This window comes from Hypanus sabinus, chromosome 24 (genome assembly GCF_030144855.1).
Source record: "Hypanus sabinus isolate sHypSab1 chromosome 24, sHypSab1.hap1, whole genome shotgun sequence".
Taxonomy (NCBI): Eukaryota; Metazoa; Chordata; class Chondrichthyes; order Myliobatiformes; family Dasyatidae; genus Hypanus; species Hypanus sabinus.
Window position 1 is genome coordinate 991,435 of NC_082729.1, and position 13,652 is coordinate 1,005,086.

A 13,652-nucleotide genomic window follows, 5' to 3' on the forward strand; every position below is an offset into this window, starting at 1 on the left:
TTGCTAGTTCCTCAAGTACAGTTATCATCTTCTGTTTAAATGTGGGTGGAAGACATTCTGGAGTACTCAAAACTAGACAGTTTTACAATTATAATAGTTCAACTTGAAGAAAAGCTGATAATATACATGGAATTGTGTAAATAAAAGCCTAAAGGAGATTATTAGTGTAAGTCATCAAGTCAGTAAATGGCATTTTCGTAATGATGTTTTACTTTGTCCAGTGATTCTCAGCCAGTAATATGACCTGGGAATGTGTACATTTTCCATGGTTAAAATTTGGTTGTATATAATGTAAGAAAGAAATGACTCTATTCATGATTGTACTGTTCCAGATGAATTTGTCGGGGCTTTGTCTCAAACCACGGACCTTCACCGTATGGCAGTGTTACCTGTGCAGTCTCCAGTATTGTGCTCCAGCACAGAGAACTCGGATGAGCTGCAGAGCATTGATGCCACAGATGTCAGGCAACTATCATTGAAAGACCAACCTGTAACTGCTGAACAAAGCCCTGTAGAACTCCAACTGAAAAGCCAGATCTCCACTTCCAGTGAGACGTCAAGGTCTGAGGACACCGTGAAAGAGATTGCAGAAGACTTAGGGGAAACCACTGTGGCTGAGCAGGAATTGAAGCCCAAGATTCCCAAGACCAAGGACAGGCTTTCTACCTTGGCCAAAGATGTAAATGGGTCCTCAAGCGATGAAAAGACAAAAGACACTGATGGAATGGTACCTGAAGCGAAGATGACAGTGAGAATGGAAAATGCTAAAGAGGATGGACCAGTTGATTTGAGAGTCTATGAACTCAATTCAGACAGTGGAAAGTCAACACCTTCTAATAATGGAAAGAAAGGTAATTATTATAAATGTATCTAAATGTATAAGGAGGGATGGAGTGGGGGAGAATCAAATTAGAAAATTACGTGATATTCCATGTTAAACTAAAAATGTTAAGGTAAATTTATCAGCAGTGACACTTCATTTGAATGTTATTAATTTTAATAATATCAGATCATCAAATGGAATTTCTTGCTCTGATCCTGCATTTTAAATAATTGTAATCAGCGGTTTATTTGTTATGTGAGGTAAAGCTGTACAGTCCAACCCAGTTACACCTGAAAGAATTGTGTTTAAATCTCACTCTCCAGCTATGTGAACCATTGAGGTTCAGGATAATGTTGCACAAAGGAAGCAGAGAATTATAAAATTGAAAATGAACAGGCCGCAATATCTGGCCTTTTTGTTGTGTTAGGCAGCGATCAGTGGTTGGGCTCCAGCTATTAAAAATCATTGTGATATTGAGAATGAAGAAACAACATGATGAATGTCTAAATTTGGCCTTACACTGGAAATTGGGACAAACTGGGTGTGGATGGACTTGATGGGCTTCAGGATCTGTATCCACCTATAACTCTATTGATGATCATTAACTCTACAGTAAATAGATTGGAATTGTGTGTAATGTGCAGAAAGGTTTCATGGTGATTTACACAAGTTGGGTTCTGAGTGGCTAAAAAATGATGTAAAGTGGATAAATGTGAAGTTCAATTTGGTGGAAATATTAGAAAGGCAGGATATTGCTTAAAGAGTAATAGACTGTGGGCTTCTATTTTTCAGTGGGACCTGGGTGCCATTGACAACACCTGCTGAAAGCATATGTGGGTGCAGCTTGTTAAGGAGGCAGAGGTTCTTTGGCCTTCAGTGCATGAGGTTGTGTGTACAGGAGCAAAATTATCTTGGTACAAATCAGAACCAGATTTATTAGCACTGATATGTGTTGTGAAACAAGCCTGTAGGCTTTGTGTGTCAATGCAAGGAGCATTCATAACAAGGTGGATGAATTGAATGTGCAGGTAGTTATTAATGAATATGATATAGTTGGGATCACAGAGACATGGCTCCAGGGTGACCAAGGATAGGAGCTCAGCATCCAGGGATATTCAATATTCAGGAGGGATAGACAGGAAAGAAAAGGAGGTGGGGTAGCATTGCTGGTTAGAGAGGAGATTAACGCAGTAGAAAGGAAGGACATCATCCTGGAGGATGTGGAATCGATATGGGGAGAGCTGCATAACACTAAGGGGCAGAAAACGCTGGTGGGAGTTGTGTACAGGCCACCTAACAGTAGTAGTGAGGTTGGGGATGGCATTAAACAGGAAATTAGAAATGCGTGCAATAAAGGAACAGTAGTTATAATGGGTGACTTCAATCTACATGTAGATTGGGTGAACCAAATTGGTAAGGGTGCTGAGGAAGAGGATTTCTTGGAATGTATGCGGGATGGTTTTCTGAACCAACGTGTCGAGGAACCAACTAGAGAGCAGGCCATTCTAGATTGGGTATTGAGCAATGTGGAAGGGTTAGTTAGCAATCTTGTCGTGCGAGGCCCCTTGGGTAAGAGTGACCATAATATGGTGGAATTCTTCATTAAGATGGAGAGTGACATAGTTAATTCAGAAACAAAGGTTCTGAACTTAAAGAAGGGTAACTTTGAAGGTATGAGATGTGAATTAGCTAAGATATACTGGCAAATGACACTTAAAGGGTTGACAGTGGATATGCAATGGCAAGCATTTAAAGATCGCATGGATGAACTACAACAATTGTTCATCCCAGTTAGGCAAAAGAATAAACCAGGGAAGGTAGTGCACCTGTGGCTGACAAGGGAAATTAGGGATAGTATCAAGTCCAAAGAAGAAACATATAAATTAGCAAAAAAAAGCGGCACACCTGAGGACTGGGAGAAATTCAGAGACCAGCAGAGGAGGACAAAGGACTTAATTAGGACAGGGAAAAAAGATTATGAGAGAAAGCTGGCAGGGAACATAAAAACTGACTGTAAAAGCTTTTATAGATACGTGAAAAGAAAAAGATTGGTCAAGGCAAAAGTAGGTCCTTTACAGTCAGAAACAGGTGAATTGATCATAGAGAACAAAGACATGGCAGACCAATTGAATAACTACTTTGGTTCTGTCTTCACTAAGGAGGACATAAATAATCTTTCAGAAATAGTAAGGGACCGAGTGTCTAGTGAGATGGAGGAACTGAGGGAAATACATGTTAGTAGGGAAGTGGTGTTAGGTAAATTGAAGGGATTAAAGGCAGATAAATCCCCAGGGCCAGATGGTCTGCATCCCAGAGTGCTTAAGGAAGTAGACCAAGAAATAGTGGTTGCATTAGTGATAATTTTTCAAAACTCCTTAGATTCTGGATTAGTTCTTGAGGATTGGAAGGTGGCTAATGTAACCCCACTTTTTAAAAAAGGAGCGAGAGAGAAACTGGGGAATTATAGACTGGTTAGTCTGACATCGGTGGTGGGGGAAATGCTAGAGTTGGTTATCAAAGATGTGATAACAGCACATTTGGAAAGAGGTGAAATCATCGGACAAAGTCAGCATGGATTTGTGAAAGGAAAATCATGTCAGACGAATCTTATAGAATTTTTTGAAGATATAACTAGTAGAGTGGATAGGGGAGAGCCATTGGATGTGGTATATTTTCAAAAGGCTTTTGACAAGGTCCCACACAGGAGATTAGTGTGCAAACTTAAAGCATACAGTATTGGGGGTATGGTATTGATGTGGATAGAGAATTGGTTGGCAGACAGGAAGCAGAGTGGGAGTAAACGGGACCTTTTCAGAATGGCAGGCAGTGACTAGTGGGGTACCGCAAGGCTCAGTGCTGGGACCCCAGTTGTTTACAATATATATTAATGATTTAGACGAGGGAATTAAATGCAGCATCTCCAACTTTGCGGATGACACGAAGCTGGGCAGCGGTGTTAGCTGTGAGGAGGATGCTAAAAGGATGCAGGGTGACTTGAATAGGTTAGGTGAATGGGCAAATTCATGGCAGATGCAATTTAATGTGGATAAATGTGAGGTTATCCACTTCGGTTGCAAGAACAGAAAAACAGATTATTATCTGAACGGTGGCCGATTAGGAAAAGGGGAGATGCAACGAGACCTGGGTGTCATTGTACACCAGTCATTGAAGGTGGGTATGCAGGTACAGCAGGCGGTGAAAAAGGCGAATGGTAGGTTGGCATTCATAGCAAAAGGGATTTGAGTACAGGAGCAGGGAGGTTCTACTGCAGTTGTACAAGGCCTTGGTGAGACCGCACCTAGAATATTGTGTGCAGTTTTGGTCCCCTAATCTGAGGAAAGACATTCTTGCCATAAAGGGAGTACAGAGAAGGTTCACCAGATTGATTCCTGGGATGGCAGGACTTTCATATGAAGAAAGACTGGATCGGCTAGGCTTATACTCACGGGAATTTAGAAGATTGAAGGGGGATCTTAATGAAACGTATAAAATTCTAAAGGGATTGGACAGGCTAGATGCAGGAAGATTGTTTCCAATGTTGGGGAAGTCCAGAATGAGGGGTCACAGTTTAAGGATAAAGGGGAAGCCTTTTAGGACTGAGATGAGGAAAAACTTCTTGGTTATATTTAAGAGGGAGTTAGATAATGGCCCTTGTGGCTAAAGGAATCAGGGGGTATGGAGAGAAAGCAAGTACAGGGTTCTGAGTTGGATGTTCAGCCATGATCATACTGAATGGTGGTGCAGGCTCAAAGGGCCGAAGGGCCTGCTCCTGCACCTATTTTCTATGTTCCTATGTGAAATGTGTTGTTTTGTAGGTCCTTGGTGAGAACACACTGGAGTTTGTTTTCTCACAAGGTGAGATGTACTGTATGTGTCAGACTAATTTCTGCGGTGGCAGGTCTGTTGTAAGAGGTGAGATTCAGTTGACTAGAGTTTTGGAGAAAAAGAGTGGAGATATACAAACTACTGATGAGGCTAAACATGGAGGATGCAGGGAGGGTATATCTCCTGTCATAGATCTGGATTCTAGAGCAACACACACAATATGATGGAGGAACTCAGTGAGTCAGCTTTGGCATCAGTGGAGGGGAGTAATACCTAGTCTCACTTATCACTTGTCAACTTGTTACTCCCTCACCTCCCTCCACCACCTTATTCTGGCTTTTGCCTCCTTCCCTTTCAGTCCTGATGAAAGGTCTTGGCCTGAGGTGTTGACTGTTTACTCCCCTACATCAATGCTGCCTGATTTCCTGAGTTCTTTCTCAAAATCTGTTGCTCAAGATTTCCAACACTTACAGAATCTGTTCTTTTTAAAATTAATTTAAATGGCAGGTTATCCTTTCAAACTCAAGGAGGAAGAATTTTTTTTAGTTAGAATAGTGTATTTTCTACCAATGAAAGCCGTTGAGGCCAGGTTGCTGTATGACCAGATTGCTTTCCAAGCATGAAAAGACAGGAAGAATTGCAGAGAGAGGGGAGATATGATATTGAGATCACAGATCAGTAGCATATTGAGTGACACTGGGTGTGAAGATTGTAGATAGGGTTTCTGAGCTTTAAAATCCATAGAACATTGGAGCAAGAATTTGGACATGGATTCAGTGATGTGTTATATTAGAACTCTTCCATCACTGAGACCCAGAAACTGCTCCAGCTGCAACAAATAATAAGCCTTTGCTGTAAAAGATCTTCACCAAAGATCTAGGAATAATGGTGCATTGTTCCCTGAAGGTGGAATCTCATGTGGATGGGGGGGTGAAGAAAGTTTTTGGTATGCTGGCCTTTATAAAGCATTGAGTATAGGAGCAAACACGAGGAAATCTGCAGATGCTGGAAATTCAAACGTCGACAGCACTTCTCCTTATAGATGCTGCCTGGCCTGCTGTGTTCCACCAGCATTTTGTGTGTGTTGTTCGTTGAGTATAGGAGTTGGGATGTAATGTTAAAATTGCGCAAGGCATTGGTGAGGCCAAATTTGGAGTATTGTGTACAGTTCTGGTCACCGAGTTATAGGAATGATGTCAACAAAATAGAGTGTAAAGGAGATTTACTAGAATGTTACCTGGGTTTCAGCACCTAAGTTGCAGAGAAAGGTTAAACAAGTTTAGGTATGTGAAGAGGAAAAAAATTAGTTATGACCAAAGTTGGGCCCTTGAAGGTGGAAACGGGTGAATTTATTATGGGGAACAAGGAAATGGCAGACGAGTTGAACAGGTACTTTGGATCTTTCTTCACTAGGGAAGACACAGACAATCTCCCAGATGTAATAATGGCCAGAGGACCTAGGGTAACAGAGGAACTGAAGGAAATTCACATTAGGCAGAAAATGGTGTTGGGTGGACTGATGGGACTGAAGGCTGATAAATCCCCAGGGCCTGATGGTCTGCATTCTAGGGTACTTAAGGAGGTGGCTCTAGAAATCGTGGACGCATTGGTAATCATTTTCCAATGTTCTATAGATTCAGGATCAGTTCCTGAGGATTGGAGGATAGCTAATGTTATCCCACTTTTTAAGAAAGGAGAGAGAGAGAAAACAGGGAATTATAGACCAGTTAGCCTGACATCAGTGGTGGGGAAGATGCTGGAGTCAATTATAAAAGGTGAAATAATGGCACATTTGGATAGCAGTAACAGGATCGGTCTGACTCAGCATGGATTTACGAAGGGGAAATTGTGTTTGACTAATCTTCTGGAATTTTTTGAGGATGTAACTATGAAAATGGACAAGGGAGAGTCAGTGGATGTAGTGTACCTGGACTTTCAGAAAGCCTTTGATAAGATCCCACATAGCAGATTAGTGGGCAAAATTAGAGCACATGGTATTGGGGGTAGGGTACAAACATGGATAGAAAATTAAGACGTACAAAAAAGCTGGATGAACTCAGCAGGTTGGGCAGCATCCGTTGAAAGAAGCAGTCAACGTCTCGACCCGAAATGTTGACTGCTTCTTCCAACGGATGCTGCCCGACCTGCTGAGTTCATCCAGCTTTTTTGTACGTCTTGATGTGACCACAGCATCTGCAGTGTACTTTGTGTTTATTATGGTTAGAAAATTGGTTGACAGACAGGAAGCAGAGTAGGGATTAACGGGTCCTTTTCAGAATGGCAGGCAGTTTGCTAGTGCTGGGACTGCAGCTATTTACAATATACATTAATGGTTTGGAGGAAGGAATTAAAAGTAACATTAGCAAATTTGCAGATGACACAAAGCTGGTTGGCAGTGTGAAATGTGAGCAGGATGTTAGGAGAATGCAGGGTGACTTGGACAGGTTGGGTGAGTGGGCAGATGCAGTCTAATGTGGATAAATGTGAGGTTATGCACTTTGGTGGCAAGAACAGGAAGGCAGATTACTATCTGAATGGTGTCAAATTAGGAAAAGGGGAAGCACAACGAGATCTAGGTGTTCTTGTACATCAGTCACTGAAAGTAGGCATGTAGGTACAGCAGGCAGTGAAGAAAGCTAATTGGCCTTCATAACAAGGGGAGTTGAGTATAGGAGCAAAGAGGTCCTTCTGCAGTTGTACAGGGCCCTGGTGAGACCACACCTGGAGTATTGTGTTCAGTTTTGGTCTCCAAATTTGAGGAAGGACATTCTTGCTATTGAGGGAGTGCAGCATAGGTTCACAAGGTTGATTCCCGGGATGGCAGGACTGTCATATGTTGAAAGATTGGGGTGACTGGGCTTGTATACACTGGAATTTAGAAGGATGAGAGGGGATCTGATTGAAACATATAAGATTATTAAGGGATTGGACACGATAGAGGCGGGAAACATGTTCCCGATGTTGGGGGAGTCCAGAACCAGAGGCCACAGTTTAAGAATAAGGGATAGGCCATTTAGAACAGAGTTGAGGAAAAACTTTTTCACCCAGAGAGTTGTGGATCTATGGAATGCTCTGCCTCAGAAGGCAATGGAGGCCAATTCTCTGGATGCTTTCAAGAAAGAGTTAGTTAGGGCTCTTAAAGATAGTGAAAGGATATGGGGAGAAGGCAGGAAAGGGGTACTGATTGTGGATGATCAGCCATGATCACATTGAATGGAGGTGCTGGCTTGAAGGGACGAATGACCTATTTCTGCACTTATTGTCTATAAGTTAGGTCTTTATTCTTTGGAGCGTAGAAGGTTGAGGGGGGACTTGATAGAGGTATTTAAAATTATGAGAGGGATAGATAGAGTTGATGCGGATAGGCTTTTTCCATTGAGAGTATGGGAGATTCAAACAAGAGGGCATGAGTTGAGTTAAGGGGCAAAAGTTTAGGGGTAACACGAGGGGGAAATTCTTTACTCAGAGTGGTAGCTGTGTGGAACGAGCTTCAGGTAGAAGAGGTAGAGGCAGGTTTGATCTTGTCATTTTAAAAACAAAATTGGATAGGTATATGGACAGGAAAGGATTGGAGGGTTATAGGCTGAGTGCAGGTAGGTAAGACTAGGGGAGAGTAAATGTTCGGCACGGACTAGACAGGTTGAGATGGCCTGTTTTTGTGCTGTAATTGTTATGTGGTTATATAAAAATGAAATGCTGGAAAACCCTGTAAGTGTTTGGGATAAGAGGAACATTTCACAATCCATTGACCCTGTGAGAGTGAGGAACAAGGACATTTTAATGAAATACAGGAAGTCCTCAGCAGTGTTTGGGACGAGAGGAATATTTCGCGTTCCATTGACCCCGGGAGAGTGAGGAATAAGTAAGTTTTAAGTTGCGGAATGGCAAAGGGATAGAAATCAACAAATGCAGTATATTCTCTGACCAGAAATAAGGTGCAAGGGAAGATATTCTCTGTAACTGTTACACTTTATTTTACATTCTGTTTCTTGTTTTACCTTGTATAATCCCAGTGCACTGTGTAATGAATTGATCTGTATGAACAGTAGGCAAAATGAATTTTTACCTTGTCCTTGGTACTGGTGACAATGAATATCCAATTCCAATTGCAGAAGACATTAGGAGAGCAAATGAAGTGTCTTCATTCATGAAAAGCAGCATGGATATGCCAGGTATTTACAGGCCTATCAGTCTAATATTAGTGGTAGAGCAGTTATCAAAGCTAATCACAACTAATCTTTATAAGATATTGGAGCAGAATTATTCCATTTGGCCCTTTGAGTCTGCTGTGCCATTTCATCATGACTGATACATTTTCCTTCGCAGCCTCAATCTCTTGCCTTCTCCCTGTATCCCTTCATACCCTGACTAATCAGGAATCTATCCACCTCTACCCTAAATTTGCCTGATGACTTGGCCTCCATAGTCACCTGTGGCAATGAATTCCACAGGTTCACCACTCTCTGGTTAAAGAAACTTCTCCTCATCTCTGTTCTAAATGGATGTTCCTCTGTTATGAGGCTGTGTCCTCTCGTCCTGGACTCCCCCACCATAGGAAACATCCTCTCTGCATCAGTTTCAGTATTACAATCCAGCTGGAGCTCTCAGGTCTTCTTCTGCTTGTCTCTTAAATTTAAACACTCTCCCTCAAAAGATAAAAGATGGTCATCTTCTTTGAACTATGCTCCTAAACTGTGGAACTCAATACCTAGAACTATAAGGGACGCAGACTCAGCTGACACTTTTAAACGCCAATGCAAAACCTGTTTATTTAACATTGCTTTTAACTAACATCTTTTTGTCTTTTATTTTTATGTTTGCACTTTATCCCGTTGCAAAACATTTTAAACTACATTGTATGACAAGTGCTCTATCAATAGGTTATTATTAATAGTCGGTTGGAGAGGCAGAGGTTGATGAGGAATAGCCAGCTTGGCTTGGTTCGTAGCAGATTGTGTCTCATTAATTTGATTTTTGTAATATATGGATGTATCAAAGCTGAGGCAGTGTGGTTAATGTAGTTTATGAGTCTGTCAGTTTGGCCTTTGATAAAATCCTGCTTGGAAAGTTATTCCAAAAATAAGTAAGAGCTTTCGGTATCTCAGGCAAGTTGGAAAATCACATCCAAAGTTCACTGAGTTACAGAGGCAGAGTGTGATAGGGAGGATGGCTTTTGTGATTGGAAGTCTGTGACCAGTGTTGGAACATCTGATGTTTGTAAAACAAATTGGATATGAATGCACAAAGTTCAAAGTAAAATTTATAATTAGAGTACTTGCACGTCACCACATACAACCCTGAGATTCTTTTTCTGTGGGCATACTTGGCAAATCTATAGAGCAGGAACTGTTAACTGTAAGCAAACTGCATATGCAAATATAAACAACTAATGAGCATGGAATAACAAATTAATGAAGTCCTTAAATGAGTGAAGTTATCCCCTTTTGTTCAAGAGCCTGATGGCTGAGGGGTAGTAACTGTTCTTGAAGGTAGTGGAGTGAGTCCTATTGCTCCTGTACCACCTTCCAGATGGCAGCAGCAAGAAGAAAGCATGTAAGAAGTATAATTGGTAACTTTGCAGATGAGAGGAAAATTAGGGTTATTGATAGTGAGGAGGGTAATCTTAAGTCTGATTAGCTGGTAAATTGGGTTGGACCCGGATAGATTTATTCGTAAAAACAAGATGAGAGTGGGCCGTACCGGCCCTTTGAGCCATACCACCCCAGCGACTTCCTGACAACCCTGATTTAACCCTAACCTAATCATGGAACAGTTTACAATGATCATTTAACCTACCGATACGTCTTTGGTCTGTGGGAGGAAACTGAAGCACCAGGAGAAAACCATGCATTCCATGGGGAAGACGTACAGATGGAACTTAATCCTAGTAAGTGTATAGTTATGCAGTTTGGGAGGTCTAATAAGGTGGTCGTATCTCATAGATGGTGGAACTTGAGGTGCAGAAATCTGACCACACATTTTTAAAGGTAATAGTAAAATGTATTAAGATGTTAAATATATTTGCAGCTTGAGTTTGTGGTGAGGAAGGCAAATGCGATCTTAGCATTCATTTCAAGAGGACTAGAATATAAAAGCAAGGATTTAATGTTGAAACTTTAATAAGCACTGGTAAGGCTTCACTTGGAGTATTAAGACAAAACTGCTCTTAGAAAGGAAATACTGAAACTGGAAAGGGTTTAAAGGAGGTTGACGAAAATGATTCCAGGATTAAATGGCTTGTCATATGAGTAGCGTTTGATGGCTCTGGGCCTGTATTCACTAGAATTCAGAAGAATGAGGGGTGTCCTAATTGAAACCTTTTGAATGGTGAAATGCCTTGATAAAGTGGATGTGGAGAGGATGTTTCCTATGGTGGCAGAGTCTAGGACCAGAGGATACAGCCTCAGAATAGAGGGGCATATTTTTAGAATGGAGATGAAGAATTTCTTTAGCCAGAGGATAGTGAATTTGTGGCCACAGGAAGCTGTGGAGGCCAAGTCATTGGGTATATTTAAGGTTGATAGATTTTTGATTTCTTAAGGCATGAAGGCATATGGGGAGAAGCAGGGGGTTGGAGCTGAGTGGGAAAGTGGATCAGCCATGATGAAATGGTGGAGCAGACTCGATGGACCAAATGGTCTAATTCTGCTCTTGTATCTTATGACCTTAAGTGTTTTATTAAATAGGAGTAGTGTTAGAGTGAATTTTAAATAAATTAGATAGTTGTATGTTGAGTGGGTAGCTGTAAAAAGGGATGTTTCTGAATCAGAGATAAATAGGTTTACAGACTGTTATCAGTTCCCTTTGTAACCTGGGAACTATTTATATTGAAAACAGAAGGACCTTGATGTGGAAGTCCTTGCAGGCAGGCACTCTAGAAAAGTGATGAAAGTTGCAGCTGAGATGCTGGCCTTCACTAGCCAAGATGTAGACCATTGTAAAACCTTTGTTAGTCACTGCAGGAGTATTGTGTGTGAATTTGCTTGCCAGGGAGCGACGAAGGCTTTTACTGCATCGGAGAAGGGCAGAGTTGCCTGCGACGGAACACTTCGGTTATGAGGGGAGACAGGATTGACTGTTTTTCTGGAGTTGAGGCTGAGGGAGGTGTGATTGAGGTATATCAAGTTACGAGGGGTGCAGGCAAGTAGACTGTAGAAAACATTTCCCTAAACCAGTGTAGGTAAAACTAGAGAATATACATTCAGGGCAAGGGAGGTAAGTGATTTAGAAGGGGTGTGAGAGGGGAAAATTTTCACCCCGAGAGGTGAGTATGGGGTAGGGGGGAATAGGAAATTTAGAGGGTGTGTGTGGAGAGGGAGATATATTGCCCCCAAGAGTGGTGAGTATAGATTAAGGGGGGAGGTAGGTGATTTAGAGGTGAGGGGGGACATTTTGACCTGAAGAATGATGAGTAGAAGGGGAATAGGTGATTTAGAGGGGGTTTGGGGGGGAACATTTTGACCTAGAGTATGGGGTATGCATGGAGAGCAATGGAAGCAGAGTTGGTGACATTATTGGAGAAGTGTGGAGACAAGCATTTGAATCAGCCAGGCTGATGGGATGACTCTGAATGAGTGCTTGTTGGTTCATTGCTCTGTCCCAGGGGCTCCAGTGGTTAAAGGAGCTACTGACACACGTCCTGATTCAGATGCACGAGCTACAAAGAGCGGTTGATAATTGTGGAGACAAAATGCAGGCATAATTCAGCATATTAGGAACACAACAGATTCTGCAGACACAGGAAATCCAGAAGACACACGCAAATGGAGTGGAATAAAGAGTCAATGTTTTCGTCCTGATGAGACCCTTCTTCAGGACTAGAAACAAGGAAATTTGGTACAGAAGAGTTGAATAAAAATTATTCAGTGCTAATCTAATTTGAGGAGATATTTCTGTGTTTTACTAAAGATGCTTGACATTTTGGAATTGATTTTCCTTTCAGTTGTTCATCATGTAGTTGTTTCCTTTAAAAGAAAATTAATTTCCAGAGTTTTGATTGCTTTTATTCTAAATAGATATTTATTTCAGGGTCGAGCACGGACATCAGTGAAGACTGGGAAAAAGACTTTGATCTGGACATGACTGAGGAAGAGGTTCAGTTAGCGTTGTCCCGGGTGGACGTGACAGATCAGGTACAATACCTTTGCCTTGTGTCTGCTGTGCATGTACGTGGAACTGAGTCCTGTCTGCTGTGTGCTTTTCTTGAGTATCTCCAATAGGGGATGCCGCTCAGCTCTTCCAAACTGATATACCTTTTAGTAAGAACATGCCTCATCATGAGATGGGATTAATGTGGAAGGGTGTCTATGGGTCGGTATGGATGAGCTGGATCAAATGGTCTGTTTTCCCCATGCTGTGCAAATCTGTGACTGGATTGAATTGACACCGCTCTGTCTTCTGGTGGCCCCATTGTGTGCTGCACGACCTACCCTGGCATGAGGTAGACAGCAAACCATATGGTATTCTTGGTCCTGTGGACAAAGAAAGCCATCTGTCCCTTTGATTACTGAATCCCCTGCAACTTCCAATGTGCATTTCTCTACCCCTCCCTGCATTGGGCAGTCTCTAGCTCTGAGCTATGGTCATTATTCCTGCCATTCCTTTGAACTTGTAGAAGCAAGTGTGTCCAATTGGACAAGATCGTCTTCTGTGAATCTTACTTTCCTATTGCATTATGAGTCATAGCATTACTGTTCTGACATCATACAAAGGACGGAGAAGAATGTTTCAATATTGCCCTCCAGCAGAATGATTCTCAGAGAAATTTCAGGGCATTTTATGAGGACATGTGCTTCTTTGTGACTATCCTCAGAGGCTCCACTTCCTGCAATCCACAGCTTGCTCTGTTGTGCCTCAGTCATTATAAGGTTTTTGCTTTTTGGATTGTGTTTTTTTCTCTGCAAGTACTAGTTTACACCTAGTCGAATTGCTAGAAAAATTAAAAGACTGAGGAAGCAGTTATTTTTACAAACTGATTCTGATTATTTTGTTTATTTTATCTGTC

At 41.7% G+C, this 13,652-nt stretch overlaps 1 protein-coding gene across 7 annotated transcripts in view; it reads left to right on the forward strand.

Moving 5' to 3' along the window:
- Positions 1-13,652, forward strand: part of bsdc1 (BSD domain containing 1) — a 73,217-nt gene that overhangs the window by 53,554 nt on the left and 6,011 nt on the right. For 5 of the 7 annotated variants that reach the window (XM_059949127.1, XM_059949128.1, XM_059949132.1 and 2 more), the window contains 3 exons: positions 333-851; positions 8,761-8,820; positions 12,677-12,780. In XM_059949127.1, coding sequence (XP_059805110.1) covers positions 333-851; positions 8,761-8,820; positions 12,677-12,780 — 683 coding nt within the window. The remainder of the gene's footprint in view (positions 1-332; positions 852-8,760; positions 8,821-12,676; positions 12,781-13,652) is intronic. The other 2 variants (XM_059949129.1, XM_059949133.1) reach the window with 1 other exon arrangement.